At 39.8% G+C, this 18,780-nt stretch overlaps 1 protein-coding gene across 2 annotated transcripts in view; it reads left to right on the plus strand.

Annotated features, from left to right (window-relative positions):
- Positions 1 to 18,780, plus strand: part of VPS8 (VPS8 subunit of CORVET complex) — a 236,506-nt gene that overhangs the window by 124,034 nt on the left and 93,692 nt on the right. For both annotated transcript variants that reach the window (XM_054481040.1, XM_063662489.1), the window contains one exon: positions 3,108 to 3,154. In XM_054481040.1, the coding sequence (XP_054337015.1) occupies positions 3,108 to 3,154 (47 nt within the window). The remainder of the gene's footprint in view (positions 1 to 3,107; positions 3,155 to 18,780) is intronic.

Here is an 18,780-nt window from a genome sequence, read left to right on the forward strand (position 1 = left end):
AAAACTTTGTCATCCTGAAAGTGCACTGTTTAGAATTTTTCTTGGAAAATCTTAACTGGAATACAGCTATATGCATGGTAAATATTGAGAAGCTCAGTTAGAAGTACTATTGAATGGACTGTTTAAGGTATTCCACTTACCACTTACCATGGCAGTGCTGATGTTGAGTTTGCTCCCTGTCATTGTAGCCACAAGTGATAGAGGCAGGGAATAGGACAATGACAGGGACATGAAGCACCACCCAGAGTCCTCAAGTGACATTAATAGTGGTTGGGAATAGCTGTGCAAGAAGGAAATCAGAGCAGTGAGTAGGAGGTAGCTGGCATGAGAGACAGAAATATGGAATTCATTCATTCGAACACAGCGCAGCCCCACTCTCTACCAGCGTGCTAGGCCCTAGGGACAGAAATAAGAATACAACCTTTTCTTAAATTTTTCCTCTAGAACAGAGAAGCACTTGCATAATTATAGTCCAGTGTTGAAAGAGCTACACTAGAGATATGTGGAAAGTACTGTAGGAACAAGAGGAGAAGAGGGTGATGGATTGCGAGAAAGACAAGAATGCCCAGAGATCCCTAATCTGGTCTTGAATGCCTAATGTCAGATTTCCAAGCAGAGACTTGGGCAGGGCTTTCTTAATAAAAAGGTTCTGGGTATAAAAGCCTTGAAGGCATAAAGCAGCATGCATGTTCAGAGAACAGTCAGGTCTGTGTGAAGCATGACATCGGCGGGGGGTGATAGTGGAAGTGGCATTAGGTTAAGCTACTAGTGATAGGCTGGAGGGGAGGAGCTAAACTAGAGGGGTTGCAAAATACAGCTTGGAGACAAATACGGAACGGTTTCATATGTGATGCTATGAAATGTAAACTGTCTTCTGTGTACTGAGAAGTTTTTTAAAGCTAAAGAGCAGTATCATTAGATCCATTTTACAGAAGGTGAACTTTGGATGGCAGTGGGGAGAATGGACTGGAAAGGAGAGCAAATGGAGGAGAGAGAAGGTCTAGGCAAAAGATGGAGAGGACTAGCACTAAGTCAGTGGCAGTTGGAGAGGACAGATTTAGGACATTTTTGTGAAGTAAAATGTATAGGATCTGGAAATCAGTTGAATGTTATGGGAGGAGTTAAAAACAACTCCCAGATATCAGGCTTGGTTGTCCAGCATGATAATGATGAGGTCCATTAACTCAAGAAAAAGACTCACCCATTAATTCAGTAAATACTCCTGTACCTGCTCTGGGCCAAAAACATTAAGTGCTGAGGATACAAAAACATGTGTGATCCTGCTCTCTAGGAATAAGACAAATAAGCCAAAAGACAATTACAGACTAGCTTGATTGGAATGCTAATGGAGCCCAGGATACTAAAGTAGTACATGGAAGGACATGAAATCCGGTCTATTGAGGGAGGGTGGGAGGAGGTTTCTACCAAAACTACTCTCAACCTCCAGAGCTTCTCTCCCCTTTAAAAGTCAGCACTTCTGGTAAATTTTGCCTGTGGTGGTGGCTGTGTTGTCATTGTCCTTTAAGATTTAAAATGATCACTTGTAGGATTTTCTTTTTTTCTTTTTTTTTTTTTTTTTTGTAGTCTCTAATGATATTAAGAGACAGGCCCAGTAGGTGAATATAATGTCATTCATCAGACAAATATATAAAAGTAAAGTATGGGCCGGGTACAGTGGCTCACACCTGTAATTCTAGCATTTTGCAAGGCCCAGGCGGGCAGATCGCTTGAGCTCAGGAGCTCAAGACCAGCCTGGGCAACATGGTGAAACCCCATCTCTACAAAAAAAATCCAGAAAATTAGCTGGATGTGGTGTTGGGTGCCTTTCGTCCCAGCTGTATGGGAGGCTGAGGTGGGATGATCACCTGAACCCAGGAGGTTGAGGCCGCAGTGAGCTGTGATCATGCCACTGCACTCCAGCCTGGGTGACAGAATGAGACCCTGTCTCAAAAAAAAAAAAAAAAGGTCTGTTTGTGGAGTCTTAGACACTTATTTTAAAGAAATGAAGTATTTACTTTATTGCATAGCTTTATAAATTGTGCAAGAATCCCACATAGATCTTACAAAGTACGTATACTTTTGATGGCAAGAAATATGCCTCTAACCAATTGTTTTCAGAATTTTTAAATTAAAAATTGCCAGAATGTTATGTTATATAACCAAAAAGAAAGTCATGTAAAATAACACAAAGTGATAGTGAAAAAATAGAAAATCAGACTGATAAAAATAAATATATTTTTAAATCATATTTTATATTAATCTTTTTCATCTTTAAGAGTCCCCCATTTTTTACAGATAAAGTGTGAGGGTGTCAAAAAATAAAAAACAAAGAAAAACTAAACAATAACAATTTTTGCATAGGCTTCCCAAGAATTTAGAAATATTCATATTTTTGTAGTATTTGAAGGTTTATCTCATTTAACCCTCACTACTACTCAATGTGGAAGGCAGAGAAGATATTGCTGTCCTCTTTTTTTTCCACATAAGGAAATTGAATTGCTCAGAGGATAAGTAACTTACAGAAAGTCATGTAAGTGAGTAAATGGCAAAAACAGAACCCAGATTTGATGGTGTATTGATTGCTAACATGTTGCAGTTTGATTGGCATCTCTTCTGTAGTTGTTTATATTCATGAGCTTTTTTGGTGGTGGTTGTTAACTTGGACCTCAAACTCCCACCCTCCCTGGATGAACTATCTCACAGCAACCCATTGCCACAGGAGGACCAGGTTAAGGCAGGGTGAAACCGATCAGTGCAGCCAGAGCTCAGCATCCACAGAGCAGTTCCAAGCACCTGCCACTCTGAGGGTCCTTGTGCTGGAAACAGCTCAGGGATTTGTCTCAGTAGAGGACTTTTTTGGGCAATAATAGGGTGTTTGTGTTCCGTTTACACTGAGAAGTGAATGTGCGACAGTGATTAGAATTATTGAGAAGACATAAAGAACCTCCAAATGATTCTTTAGAATTTGTTAGATCTGTACAGAGGGCTTTGTGGAAATACTCAGATATCTGTGCATAAAGGGATAGGTTAAAGTAGTTCTTTACCATGGAATATTTGAAAAATTTGTTTTAATATTTAATTGTAATTTTTATTGTTTTTCTATTCAGAACCAGGTTTTGCTTTTCAAATTTTTGAGGAGTCTTCTTGACCCAAGGTATGTTGCTAAACTTTAGTCTTTCATTATATATATATCTATATATATGAAAAATAAAAGGAAATAAATAAAGTTACCAGCCCATGGTATCTAAATAATACAATTAGCTCTTAATTTTTTATATTAGTAGGAGCAACTGTTACACAGATAATGTGAAAATAGAAGATCTGAATGATAGATTATATCTAGATAATACTTTTCTTTCCATTTGAACATGAGCATATATGGTGAGTTCTCATGGGTGTAAATAAAATAATGAAGCCATGCCACAAGGACATGTTTCAGAAGAGTTAGCTTCCCCCTCCTGCCCTTGTTTCACTCTTGCCTACTCCTGACTTCATGTGGGAGATTGTTGGTGGCTCTGCTTTCCAAAGTTAACACTTGGTTCCCAGCCTACCTCTAAATGTATTACCTTTTATACTCTGACTTAGTATGTTTAGTTTTAAACAACTTCCTGATGGTGTGGGAAGGAAAGTTTAAATGTGTTTTTTCAACTGCTACTCTGATGTTTATATCAAATAAAAGCAAACTCAAGGAGATGATGAAATTAATAATGGATTTGTAGGCAAAGCAGTTCTGCATATGAGGTTTTAAAGTTTTGCTGTAACTACATAGAGTACATTGGGAGTTGAGGGCAGTAATATTTAATATCCTCTAAGATAGTTACTCTTGACTAGTAGTGTGCATCAGAATCACCTACAAGCTTTTAAAAATTCAGATGGCTTGTCCCAACCCACAGAATCACTGGGAGTTGGAATATTTTGATGCACACCTAGAGTTAAGCATGGTTTACGTGTAATTTTCCAGATGACATAGCTTTCATATCAGACATACAAACTTTAGGTTTCATTATAATATATGCTGGCCATTGAAAACAACTATTTACTTACATTAGCAATTGTAATATCAGCTTTGGTTATTTCCGTGTTCTGTGAGATTTTAAAATACCAAAATACCAGTAATTTTGTTGGTTGTAAAATTTTTTTGAAAGCTCAACCATTTAAATCTTGAATAGGCTGTGGTACATTTAAATTTAGTTAAACGAATATGTATGTGTAGATGTTTACTAAAAGCAGACTGATTACAAAGCCCCCTCCACTTGTGTTCAAGACCTTTTCAAAGTATCTGTGTTTTAATTCTCTGTCCTCAGATTATTACTGAGGGTAGACATCTTTTTTTTTTTTTTTTTTAATTCCTATTAATCATGTGTATTTCCCTCAGAGTCAGTTCGGGCCCTTTTCTACTCCCAGAACTGACTGATGGAAAGATTTTAGAATTGGAGTTGGGAGTGGGAGGGAAGGAAGGAAGGTGGGTAGAGGTGGGGAGAGCTGGGAGGGGCAGACATGAAAGTAGGGCAGAGGACGGAGCTCAGGGGAGGAGGAAGGAAATGCTAGCCCCACTTCTCAGCCCTTTCTCCAGAGCCTGCCCACCTCTTTTTCTGTGGCACAGTTCCCTCTTTTCCTCTCCCATACTTTTCCCAGTGTTAGATCCATTCACTGCTCTGCCCTTAGGATAATTTATTTTAATCAAGTCCTTTTCCTCTGCCATCCTACCTGGAGAGACTCAAGCAGGAACGACAGGGGAAGGTCAGCTTTCAACTTGGCATTTTCTCAAATGAAGTGTGGAAAGTGATGGTGACCAAATATATATTTTTTTATTAAAAAAAAAAAACAGTATTAGGTAATGTGAATATCTGTGTCAAAGACCTAGTGTTCTGCTTTGAGAATCTCAGTTCTTGGATTCATCATATTTTATCCTCTTACTTTATGTCTTATATAGGAGGTAGGCATTTATGTAGATTATGCTCTAAACTTTTTGAATTTGATGTTTGGCATTTCAATCATTTTTTAATAAAAAGCAAATACAAATAATATACCTGATTTGGTATTGCAGTCACTATTTAAAATAAATATTACAAAAAAAAAGGCATATCACAAGTATCAAAGGTCTTTAATGGACAGTCTTGCTCCATTGTTACCTTTATCTAGATTTGAAAGATGTTAGTTAGGTAAGACCCTTTACGAGTGCTGTGAAAGTTGTTTTGTTCACCAGTAAACCACAAATCATTTTACTTGAGAAACAGGCATATTTTATTTCCCTAAGCTAACCCTAACCAGGATAATTACCTCTCACACATGATTCCTTTCCTGTCATATCAATTCAGGCGCAAGGTCCTTTCTTACCGACCTTGAAAAGAGGCAGCACGCTCACAGGCCTTCCTTTCCCCTTCCCCAAAAAGTGACATGACCAGGAATGACCTCACTCTGATAGCCAAATTTCTAGCTTTACTTTTGTCTACCAGAAATAAAGAGCCTTGAAGTAACCAGCTTACCTTAGCTCTGCCTTTAAAAAGAGCTCACTTTTGTATTGATCTGCCTCCAAAATATCAAAGACCGAGTGTTCTGCTTTGAGAGTCCCGATTCTTGGATTCATCATATTTTATCCTCTTACTTTATGTCTTCCATAGGAGGCAGGCATTGATTTAGATTATGCTCTAAACTTATTTTTGAATTTAATGTTTGGCATTTCAATCATTTTTATATAAAGAACATTTTAAATGATAGTATCTCAAGCTAATCCATAAAAGCCTCTTTAACCCACAGTGTAAATAAATATATAATACTAGTAACATATTGAGTTCTGGATTGAGGGAGAGAAGGTAGGTTAAGAAGGTTGAGTGCCGAGAGAGTAAAGAAAAAAGGAAGTTCTTCCTTTCTTGCTTTGAGAGTGGTTGTTAGACAAAGTTTTGATTTGTGTAAGGTCTGTTTTTGGTATCCTTTGAACCCTACCTCCACCCCATTCCGTTCCCTTCTTTCCAGGGATGCAGGGTACACACACTTCTTCAAGCTGTTTGCATTATAGGCACACTCAGATATAGAGTGTTCTTTATAGATGCAAAAGATCCAAATTATCTTCCTCCATTTCCCCGTCAAAACTGTTTTCTAGTTGCTTTGTCAATTTCTGTATTGTATGGCCCCTTTTACAATGAGGAATATATAAATAACATATGAAAACAATGAAGCATATAAAAGATGGGGAAAAAACTCAACACCTTTTCCTAATACAGTTGACCTCAAGGGTAAGAAGAAAGCAGAGCACATGGATTGGTTTATATTAGTCTCTGATTGACTAACTTCTCATTACATTTTAGCTGTTTTTTAGTGACTATGCTTGTTAACTAACCTAAAGTAAAGGATTAGAGTCTTTTCAGGTACTGGGAAAACTGAGGGAGTACAGAATACGGATATAGGGTCAAAACAACATCAAGAATAGGTAGACTGGCCCGCTAGCAGTTTACTTGACAGCCAACTGTGAAATATTTTTGCCTTTGTTTCTTCTCTTTTTGTTCTTTTTAAGCAATAGATATTTTTAACCTCCAGGTTTTTTCCCCCATGAAACTCCTAAAGCAGCGTTATGAAAGAAAACAGTTATTTTGAGATGAGGACTGCTGGTGTGTATGTATCATCTCAGAGTGTTGCTTTTTTTGCTCTTGCCCCCAACACCTGAGTTAATAGGATTCTCATTCTTGTATGTATAGTTTATGCATATTTAATTTAACATTTACACGTATGGCCAGGCGCGGTGGCTCATGCCTGTAATCCCAGCACTTTGGGAGGCCAAGGCGGGCAGACCACTTGAGGTCAGGAGTTCGAGACCAACCTGGCCAACATGGTGAAACCCCGTCTCTACTAAAAATACAAAAATTAGCCGAGTGTGATGGCGCACACCTGTAATCTCAACTACTCAGGAGGCTGAGGCAGGAGAATCGCTTGAACCTGGGAGGCAGAGGTTGCACACACACACAAACATTTACAAGTATCAAGTTGTTTTTGAGGGGGTAGTTTTTATTTTGTCAACAGCATTTTTAAAAGGATAGGTCATCCAGTTGAATTCGTGTGTATATTTCTCTATGTCTTTACCCAGTGTCTTTATGTCATCTTTGTTATGTAAATAGTTTCCTCAGTCAAATTAATTGACCTGCGAAGATATTGGTGGCATCTGTACATAGAAAGATTAGATAGTTTTAGGGGAAGGGGGGATTAATCCTCCAGAAGCAAATTACTTGCCTGAATTAAGGCCAACAGCTTGGGAGAGAGGATTTTGCATCCTCTTCCAATTATTTCCTTTGGGACAGCTGCTACTTAAAGCCGCACTCTACCCCCACCCCCCCGGGGTGCATTGCTGCTGGCCATGAATTCTCACAGGAGTTCTCCTGATGTGCTTACACCCAGCGGCAGGTTCCTTATGCAGTGGGGATGCTTAAAGGATAATACAAAAGGACACGTGTTTTTTGTGAGGCCATGAGCTGCATAAGGAGTAAAGAGAATGTGCAAGTATATTTATATTCTGAATATCTTCCTCAGTATGATTTTCCTGGTAATGCTGATTTAGCCTTTGTTAACAATATTCTGAAGGCCTCTGAAACATATAGTATGATTTTCCTGTAGGAAAAAAACACATACGTCACATTGTATCTGAAAGTCTTTAATCAAAGTAAAGTAAAAATTGAACATTGTTAAGAAAATGAGTAACTTTGTCAAGGAGCAAAATATAGATTATGGAAATGGTTATGCATTGGATTTTAGTTGAATCTGTCAGTGTTTCTATGGATATTTTTGAAGGGACATTTTAAGATATTGACACTCAGTATTGAAATAGTATATTTCAAAGTTAAAATACAAAATTAGAAGATTATATATGTTCATGAACTTTGACATATTAAAAAAAATACCTACTTCAATGAGTGCCTACAGTGGCCAAGGTGATTGTTAATTTGGCCTGGCTTACCCCTAGATCGTATATCTTTGGTTAGTATTTTGCTAGCAACTCAAATTCAACCTTTTAAATTGTAACACATCATCACCTCCTAATCACCAGTCAGCTCCTCTCTCTCTCTTTCTCTCTCTCTCTATATATAATATGTTTATTACATATATATTTCTTTATTCCTTTAATCAGTACTTACCTATAATGAAATTGTTATTTATACTCACTTTTTCCAACCTAAACCTCTTCTCTCTTAATAATTAATATCATAAACTCATTTATTTTATGTAGCAATTTACTGAGTAACTACAGCATACCAAGCACTTGACAGGCATGGGAGATAAAATGATGAATAAGACAGGGCCCTGCCTTCAGAGAATTTACATTCTAATGGAGGAAGATAGGCAAAAGCAGGTAATTATGTATAAGTATCTTAAATAAAATCTTGAGCGTGATGATCAAGTTTTCACTTTCTTTTATCCATTCCCACACCACCTTGTCACCACACCACACAGAAACAGTTACCAAAATCTATAAACTCTACCTCTTCTCTATCTCTTATGTGTGATTTTTCTTCTTGTCTTTACCCCTACTGCCCTGGTTTAGGCACTCAACATCCCTCCTCTGGTTTCTTTTGCTGGTTTCCCAACTGTAATCTCCCAACAGGTTCTTCCTGCTACACAGAAAAAACAATTCACTGAGACCACAATATTACAGTAGAGAAAGAGACTAATTAACACAGAGCTAGCCACATGGGAGGACTGGTGTAATAACTTAAGTCAGTTTCCTGGAGAACTCAGAAGCTAGGGCTTTTATGGATAATTTGGTGGGCAAGGAGCTAGGGAATGGGCACTGCTGACTGGTTGGAGATGAAATCATAGTAGTGTGGAAAATGGTCCTTGTGTGTTGAATGTGCCTCAGTGGGGGCCACAGGACCACTTTAGTCATGAGTCCCAGGTCTGGTTAGAGTCAGAAGATGGTCAGAATGCAAAAGCCTGAAAACATCTCCAAAGACCAATCTTAGGTTCTACAATAGTGGTGTTATCTATAGGAGCAGTTGGGGAAGTCACAAATCTTATGATGTCTAGCCATATGACTCCTTGAGCAGCAAGGGATTATAGAAAGGCAAGCTAGGTTACAATGGCTGGCTATCATTTAGCTACACCTATATTTTAGCAGAATTCAGGCTCTTCCCATAATCCCAATCTTGTAGTCTTTCATTAGTCTTACAAAGGTGGTTTTGGTCCCTGAGCAAGGAGGGGGTTAGTTTTGGGGGGACTGTTATCATCCTTGCTTCAAAGTTAAACTGTAAATTAAATTCCACTCATGGTTAGCTTGGCCTGTGCCCAGGAATGAGCGAGGACAGCCAGCCTATGAGGCTTGTCACAAGACGGAGTCAGCCATGCTAGATTTCTCTCACCGTCATCATCTTTGCAGTGGCAGCTTCATAACCAGCCTGGCTTCCTTTTCCGTTTTTGAACAGGCAGATAATGATAATGTTCTCTGCCACTTTCTTAAAGCTCTTTCAGTTCCCATTACCTAAGGTGAAATCCAGTTTTCCTGGTATACAAGGCCCTTCTTGGTACAAAAGGATTCAGGCCCACCTGGCCAGCAGCATTTTCTTCCATCTTCCCATGTCTCTTCTCTCTTTTATTCCTGAGCAGTGCTGGCCTATGTGTTCATCAGGTGCACTACACGTTGCCATTCTTCCCTTCGCATGCCTATTCCTCCCTCCTCATCCACACTGTTTTCTTGAGAGCAGTTTACTTATACGTAGTAATAGCTGTAAACTCATTTTAGGGAAAAAAACTTTCTTTTCCTTTTCAGGTTCTTAGTTTAGACACTCTACTGAAAGCGAAACTCAGATTAACAAAAGAAAAACAAGCAGAAGCTTATTAATGTGTGATGTACCCATCATGTGGGACAGGCCTCAGTTCAAAAGTGTCTCTCTCAAGGCAGTGGCTTAGGGGCTTTGCTTAAACAGTATTTTAACAAAAAGCCTTAAATCTTACATAGTGAAAAGACAGGAAAGAGCAGTTCCAGCCTAGTAAAAGGTGGAAACGTGTGGAGAGATAGTAAAATCTGTTCCCAGATTCCGCTGGTACCTGCTGGTGCCTTCTCTGGGCCAATAAGCAAGTGCTGTCTCCAGTAAAGAATGTTATATCCTGCCATCAGGCAGATAGAGGCGGGGCAGAGAGTTCCCCCGCATTTTCATTGTCTTTAACAATCCTCAATATTTTGGGGAGACGTATTTTGATTGTTCTGTGCCCCCTTTGAAACTTTACTTTCAGAAAGTTTCACATATTAAAAGCTAGGTGGGTAGCTCTGGAGAGATTTTGGGTTAGAGGTTTTGACATAAGAGTTTGGCAGAGCGGAGAAAATCATAGATTAAAACAAGTGGAAAGGAACAAATTTGGGTACATTGTCCCATACCTTATTGAAACAGTCTTTTAGTCATGAGAATTACTCTGTTCAGTTGGTCAGTTGTATCTTATTTCAGGAGGTGATGTTGTGGGCAGGTTGTTTTTTTTTTTTTTTTTTTTAAATCAAAATTAACTCTATGGTATAGACAAATATGTTTAGCAAGAGACATGTCTATGGGAGCAAAAGAAAAACAAAGGTTAATGTTTGGAGCAGTCTGTTAGCTAGTTTAATTCTGGAGCAGTCAGCTGAGAAGATTTTTATATTTGTTTTCAAAATATCTACAGTTGGAGTAAAAGTAAACTGGTAATTCTGACAGATTTTTCTGGATTGCTGTTTGCATCAAAATTTCAGTGAACTTTTTTCCATAAATAATTTGTATGATTTCTTCGAAGTTTATATCAAGTTGTGTAACTGTAGCTTGCAGGGTTTCAGGGAAAGCATACTTTAAACTTTTAATGATTTCAAGTCAGAAAGGTAGGAGAAAAATTAGAAACATTAGTCTGGGAGTCATAGCCAGATATTGGAGGAAACTAAAAATTCAGGATTTAGTCCAGGTAATAAAAAAACTCAAAAACAGTAGACAGGTCTAGAATTTAATAACAGATGTGCTATAGTTTTCTTCTGAAACATAAGTTCTCTTTATAATTACCCCCATTCTTACTAAAGATATTTACAGTAATTACACTAATTTAATTATAAAAACCAGTTTTAGCCTTATTATACTTGGCCTGATCATTTGCATAAAGTGCAACAAGAATAGTGCTTGGCCATGTAGGCTCTTTTTTTTTTTTAAATCTGCTTTGTTGGAATTTATTATAAGAAACCTCAGATTATACCTTGAAAAGATTCTACAGGCTAGGAATTCAAGACCAGCCTGGGCAGCATAGTGAGTCCCCATCTCTAAAACAAATAAAAATGAAAAATTAGCCAGGCATAGTAGTCACACCTATAATCCCAGCTATTCAGGAGGCTGAGGCAGAAGGATTGCTTGAGCTAAGGAGTTTGAAGTTAACCGTGAGCTGTGATTGCGCCACTGCCATTGCACTACAGCCTGGATGACAGGGAGACCCGGTCTCCAAAACACAAAAAAGCCTCTTCAGGGTAGGATGTCAAGCCATGGACTTTGCCAGTGGTAAATCAGTGGCCAGCATAGTAATCAGATATTACCTGTAGTACTTGGGTGAATTCATTTTTGCTTGGAGTCCCCAGAATATTCTGAGGTTCCTGGACCTGTCAGAAAGTGACATTCTTTACTTACTGCAAGGCTGGGAACCATGTAGACATGGCACCAGGCCAGTTCTTCTAAGGGCTTTAATGGCCCCTTAAAGTTAACCTTAGTTTCTTAAAGTAGTCTGAAAATACAACATCCCAGCCTGTATAGAATTAGAATGATTCAAATAACATTTATACCTGATGTGGTTATAGAGCTAAATTATTCTTTCTGTCCCTGAAATCATTAGGCTCTTATTTCTATTAGCTTATAAAGCTCATTTTTCCTTCCTATGTAGGAGAACAGTATGTACTTTCTTTTCATGACTATCAGAGAAATAACAAATTTTATTAAAATTTGAAAGATTAGGCTGGGTGAGGTGGCTCACACCTGTAACCTCAGCACTTTAGGAGGCTGAGATGGGCAGATTGCTTGAACCGAGGAGTTCAAGACCAGTCTGGGCAATACAGTGAAATCCTATCTCTATAAAAATTAGCAGGGCGTGGTGGTGCACACCTATAGTCCCAGCTACTTGGGAGGCTGAGGTTAGAGAATTGCTTGAGCCAGGGAGGTCGAAGCTGCAGTGAGCCACGATCATGCCACTGCACTCCAGCCTGGCCAACAGAGTGAGATTCTGTCTTAAAAAAAAAAAAAAAAAAAAAGATTTGAAAAATTACATTTTGGCATTTGATTATTAGTCAAATCAGGAAAGTGGAAAGTGACCAAATCCCCTACAGCCAACTGTCTTAGATCTGCTGTTACATTAACTAGATGTGTCAGAATCTTTGCTGTCAGGCAATGATGAGCTTGCCTGCTTTGTTCTGTGCCTCTTAAAAGTTTATGAAGGATTGTGGCTGTTCCTATATGTGGAAATACTGTTAGCTCTGTGGATCGTGGCGGTCTTGATGGGGAGCAAAGAGACCAAGGATGCACTGGATTCCTTCTTGCCAGAGGAAAGTTTTTGTCTCAGTCACTGCTTGTCAAGTTTGTAGAGACCATTGTGTTTGTATGTTACAGTTTCATACAGATTTTATAGATACTGTCTTTACTACCTGTAATAATCACATTTAATGTATTTTTCAGGCAGATTGGAACATTCACTTATGTTTTGCTTAGTTGGCACAGGATTACATTTGGCATTTTTAACTCAGAATGTGTATGGAAAGCTGAAAGTTCAGCTTAAAGGCCTTGTGATTTGAATGACAACTATAGGGAAAATAGGGGTTTTTGTTGTTGTTGTTGTTTGTTGCTGTTGTTGTTGTTTTTTAATTGAGACAGAGTCTCTCACTGTGTTGCCCAGGCTGGAGTGCAGTGGCGTGATTTCGGCTCACTGCAACCCCCACCTCCTGGGTTCAAGTGATTCTCCTGCCTTTGTCTCCCGAGTAACTGAGATTACAGGTACGCACCACCACGCCCGACTAATTTTTTGTGTTTTTAATAAGAGATGAGGTTTCACCATGTTGCCCAGGCTGGTTTCAAACTCCTGGCCTCAAGGAATCCACCCACCTCAGCCTCCCAAAGTGCTGGGATCACAGGCATGAGCGAGCGACCATGCCCAGCAGTTTCTTGGTTTTTTTTTTTTTTTTTTTTAACTCTAGCTTGTTGTGGATGATATATTTGCATTCTCAGTCTAAAAGGTACTGGGTAGTCAAAAGGGTGCCACCACATCTAAAGACTGGATATATGGGATAGAGCAGAGAATTTAAGCAGACAGGATTTAGGCTAAGCCAAAGTGGACCTAAATTGTAAAAACAATATATGAAGGAGATTGTGAAATCCTCTTCCTTAGAGAAATGGGAGATTAATCTAGACTGGCCTATTTAGATACAGTTTTTAGAGTGAGGGGGTGGGACTGGACTAGCCTTTAAAAAAATTCCAACACAATGTTTATTTTCTTTGTCAAATATTAGGAAGTCAAAATTTGAATTTTATTTTTTTTTAATTTTTATTTTACTGTAAGTTCTTGGATATATGTGCAGAATGTGCAGGTTTGTTACATAGGTATACATGTGCCATGGTGGTTTGCTGAACCTATTGACCCATCCTCTAAGTTCCCTCCCCTCGCCTCCCACCCCCCAACAGGCCCTGGTGTGTGTTCTTCCCCTCCCTGTGTCCATGTGTTCTCATCGTTCAACTCCCTCTTATGAGTGAGAACATCTGGTGTTTGGTTTTCTGTTCCTGTGTTAGTTTGTTAAGCATGATGGCTTCCAGCTTCATCCATGTCCCTGCAAAGGACATGATCTTATTCCTTTTTATGGCTGCATAGTATTGCATGGTATATACGTACCACATTTTCTTTATCCACTGTATCATTGATGGGCATTTGGGTTGGTTTCATGACTTTGCTATTGTAAATAGTGCTGCAATAAACACACGTGTGCCTATTTCTTTATAGTAGAATGATTCGTGTTCCTTTGGGTATATACCCAGTAATGGAATTGCTGGTTCAAATGGTATTTCTGGTTCTAGCTCCTTGAGGAATTGCCATACTGTCTTCCACAATGGTTGAACTAATTTACAGAATTTGAATTTTAGAATAATTTTAATGTGGGCTAGACATGGTGGCTCACACCTGTAATTCCAGAACTTTAGGAGGCTGAGGCAGGTGGATCGCTTGAGCCCAAGAGTTCAAGACCAGCCTGGGCAACATGGTGAGACCCCATCTCTACAAAAAAATCAAAAATTAGCCAGGCGTAGTGCCCCACACCTATAGTCTCAGTTACTCAGGAGGCTGAAGCGGGAGGATCACTGGAACCCAGGAGGCGGAGATTGCGGTGAGTTGAAATTACACCGCTTCACTCCAGCCAGGACGACAGAGTGAGACTGTCTAAAAAAAAAAAAAAAGAATTTGATGTATGTTTTTCAAAACTGATATATATTTTTAGTCTTCCCTAGAAATTTACAGAGTTATAATTTGAAATGATTTTCACAGTCTGAGTGAGAGTGGTTATGTGCTCCAACCTGAATTCTGTAGTAGGCAGGGTTTGTGTGTGTGTTTCACAAGGCACACACATGCTTTCTTCTAAAACTGACAAAAGAAAGTAGTGGGTATATTGCAAAGCAGATAGTTAATAGAAGACTAACAGATAGCTTTGGGAAATGGATATAACAAATTTATGTGCAAGACTGATAAGCAACAGTCAGAAATGGATGTAAATTCATTAATGCTCCAGCTAATTTATTGAAGTTTTGATTATATTGATGTGGCCTGATCATTTCCCATCAGACACATTATTTCTCTCACAAATGAATCCATCAAAATCTATTCATCTGGGTGATTTGCTTGGTTTGATGCATATTCACAACTTTGTTTCTTGTAAATGGTTGTGTCAATAAATTTTCTGGAAAGAATTAAGTACTATTATTCATACTTATGTCTAGTCTTAATTTCCTCCATAGTCTTGCATTTATAAGACATATTAACAGAAGTCTGATGTAAATGAAATACCAACAATTTGGCATAAAACACAACCTACAATTTGGCATAAACCTCTGGAAAGCACACTGGCTCATCTGAATATGGGGAAACATTGGTTAACATTCCCATTTTCTTTTACCTAATAGTGTTCTCTTGAGACACAACCCTGATCCCTCTGATAATAAGATAAACCAGTCTGTGCTGGTGATGTGTGTGGGGATTTTTCCCCACACACCAATCAAGCAGTTCTCTAGTGGGCACCAAGTGGGTAGCCTACAATTTCACTCATTTCTGACACTATGTATCTGGAGTTACTGTCAGATCCTTGCCAACTGAAGAATCACAAGGTTCATAAATTTTGAAAGGAGAGCTTTATTTCAGATAAAGAGTTGCAGCCTGCAAGGTGGCCATTCTACAGGCTGAGAAGTGTAGCCTCTGGCAGAAGCTGAAAACAAGCAGTTCAAGGGAGGGGTATAAGGAACAGTAATTTATGCTGAGTAGAGTAGCTAAGTATATATATTCAGTAACCTGTAGGAAGAGTCGTGAATATTTATGAAAGGAGAAATAAGCACATGCACAATCAAGCTTCACGCCTTTTCGTGGGACCCATGTTCAAAATATGGCAGCATTAGCACAATCCAAAGGGGCAGTTTTCAGCCCTCTGACGTCAAAAGGTGAAGCAGATGACACGAAAACCCTCACTGCATGTCCTCTGCCATTTGGCAAAACAGTTGTGGAGGTGGTGGTGTTTAGGAAAGGATGTGTTGTGAAACTGGTGAGCTGTCACATTGAAATAGCAAAGGTGGAGGAAGAGTCTGGTCACAACCTCAGATAGTTGGCTAAAGGCAATGAAAGAATGAGCCATCTGTTTTTTGTTTTCCAGAGCTGGTTTCTGTTTACTCCTTAGGAAAGAATACTGGTTAAAGGTTAATAAGGAAGGGGCATACTGAGTGAGGCATATCTGACCTGCCACCCTGTCATGGCTGCGAACTCAATTTTTAAGATGGGGTCTGTTACCAGACTGAACCTGGGTCCACTTACCTGGTGCAGTAAAGCCAAACACCCACATTGAGGTTTGCGGTGAGAGAACAGAGGGCATTTCTTTGCAGGGCACCAAGCAAGGAGAATCGGCAGTTCATGCTTAAGACCAGACATCCCTGATGGCTTACAGGAAGAGTTTTTAAAGGCCGGGGAACATTTCAGGAAAGCAGAAATTACAGGCCAAATTGCAAATCACTATATGGAGGTTTTATACATTGATTTGGCTCAAAAAGGTTGGGATATCTTGAAGTGGGGGTCCTATATGGCATAGGTGGATTCAGAGATTCTTTGATTTGCAGTTGGTTAAGGAAGCAAGGCTTTGCCTGAGAACTTGGGGTCAGCAGAAGGAATATTAAGGTTTGGCTTGTGGGCGTGACTCTCTCCAGACCCTTTAGGAAGCAATCTAGAGCAAACAACAGCAGACAGAGCTCAGTCCTCAGGGGCCCCCTTATCTGAGTTCTGCATGACAGTGGTTGGCATTTTCCATCTGGTTGTGGTGCAGGTTTCAGAAAAACAACTCAGGGACATATGTTAAGATGTTATCTTTAATTTCTACAGGGAATCAAACATCTTGTGGCTTTAACCTACTTGGGTGGCTATTGTTGTGAGCTGTTTCTTTGTTATCAGGTTACTCATTTACTTCTAAAGACCAGCTAGATGCCTGGAATTTCCCTCAAAGAGATTCAAGATTTTTCTTTATTTTCATGCTTGAAGGAAGGGAAGGTGTGTGGCAGGCTGCTAAGAGAGGCCCCTGTTCCATCTCAGTTTCATTAAGTTGGTTGGAGAGCTTAGGATTTTCCTTTTATTTCTCTTCTCACAGGCTTAGTGCCACAAAACTAGCCCCTACTTCAGGTACCAAGCATAAGCCCCAGGCTGTAACCTGTGCTTCTGACCAAATAGGACTTTAAATCAGGATACCCTTGACCCTCCTCCCCAGATTTGATTAATTTGCTAGAGCAGCTCACACAATTCAGGGAAAACCTTACTTACATTTACTGGCTTATAATAAAGGATATTACAAATGATATAGGGGAACAGCCAGACAGAAGAAATGCATAGGGAGAGGTATGTGGGAAGGGCCAGGGAGCTTCCATGCTCTCTCAGCACACACTGCCCTCCAGGACCCTCCACATGTTCAGCGATCCAGAAACTCCCTGAACTTAGTCCTTGGGGTTTTTATGGAGGCTTTATTATGTAGATGTGATTGATTACATCGTTGGCCATTGGTGATCAAGTCAACCTTCAGCCCCTCTTCCCTCTCCAGAGGTGTCAGGGCTGGGGTGGGACTGAAAGTTACAACCCTCTAATCACGTGGTTGGCTCTCCTGGCAACCAGCCCTTATCCTGAGGCTGTCCAGGAGCCCCCAGCCCTCAGTCATCTCACTAGCATGTAAGAAGATAACACTTTGGAAAGCTTAAGGATTTTAGGAGCTGTGTGCTTATTATATCACAATATTATATTCCCACATAGAGAACTGCCGTGTCCCTAGATTTATCATGTGCTGCTTCTAATTTCTCCATGTGGGACTTTTCTGATAGGATTTATTCCTAATTATCTCTGACTTTATAGCCCTAGTCCCTGTAGTTTTCAGCCCCTCTATTCTACGTTTTTGTGGGCAAAAGATTACCTAGGTGCCGAGGCAAGAGACTGAAGGCACAAACTGTTTCAGTATAATAAAGAAAATAGTTAAAATAAGAATAGTCATAATACAGATTAGATATAGAGATGATCATGGACAATTATCAATCATTATTATAAACATTAATCGTTAGCTTTTAATATTACTCTTTGTTGCATTACTAATATAACCTAGGAATAACCGGCGGGTATAGGGTCAGGTGTTGACGGGATATTGTGAGAAGTGAACTAGAAGGCAAGAGGTAGCCTTCTGTCATGCCCGCATAAGGGCCGCTTGAGGGCTCTTTGGTCAAATGGTAACTCCAGTGTCTGGGAAGGCACCTGTTACTTAGCAGACCGCGAAAGGGAGTCTCCTTTCCTTGGAGGAGTCAGGGAACACTGCTCCACCAGCTTCTTGTGGAAGGCTGGATATTATCTAGGCCTGCCCGCAGTCATCCGGAGGCCTAAACCCCTCCCTGTGGTGCTGTGCTTCGATGGTCACTCTCCTTGTCCACTTCCATGTTCCTCCTGTACTCCTGGTTCCTCTTCGAAGTTTGTAGTAGATGGCGGTAGAAGAAATAGTGCAAGTCTTAAAGTCTTTGATCTTTCTTATAAGTGCATAGAAGAAAACGCTGACATATGCTGCCTTGTCTCTCTCTGCGGCGGCTACCTAAAAGCGAAGGGCCCTCTGTCCCATGATCATGTGACTTGCTTCATCTTATCACTTAGAAGATTCCGCCTCCTTACCCTGCCCGCCCTCGTCTCGTATGCAATAAATATCAGCGCGCCCAGCCGTTTGAGGCCACTGCCAGTCTCTGCGTCTTCGTGGTAGTGGTCCCCCGGGCCCAGCTATTTTCTCTTTATCTCTTTGTCTTGTGTCTTTATTTATTACAATCTCTTGTCTCCACACACGGGGAGAACACCTGCTAAGCCCCGTAGGGCTGGACCCTACACGTTTTCCTCGGTTTGAAGGCAGTCCAGTGTACTGTCTACATTCATTTCAGTTCAATTCAATATATATTTACATCAGATTACTGAGCACTATTATGTCTTCATGATAGGTAAACAATTATGAATGCAGTACCATGGACTTCACAGTGTGGTTGGGGACACAGCTACTTAAACAGATGATTTTCAAGTTGTGGGTAA

This window comes from Pongo pygmaeus, chromosome 2, assembly GCF_028885625.2.
Source record: "Pongo pygmaeus isolate AG05252 chromosome 2, NHGRI_mPonPyg2-v2.0_pri, whole genome shotgun sequence".
NCBI classification, from domain to species: Eukaryota; Metazoa; Chordata; class Mammalia; order Primates; family Hominidae; genus Pongo; species Pongo pygmaeus.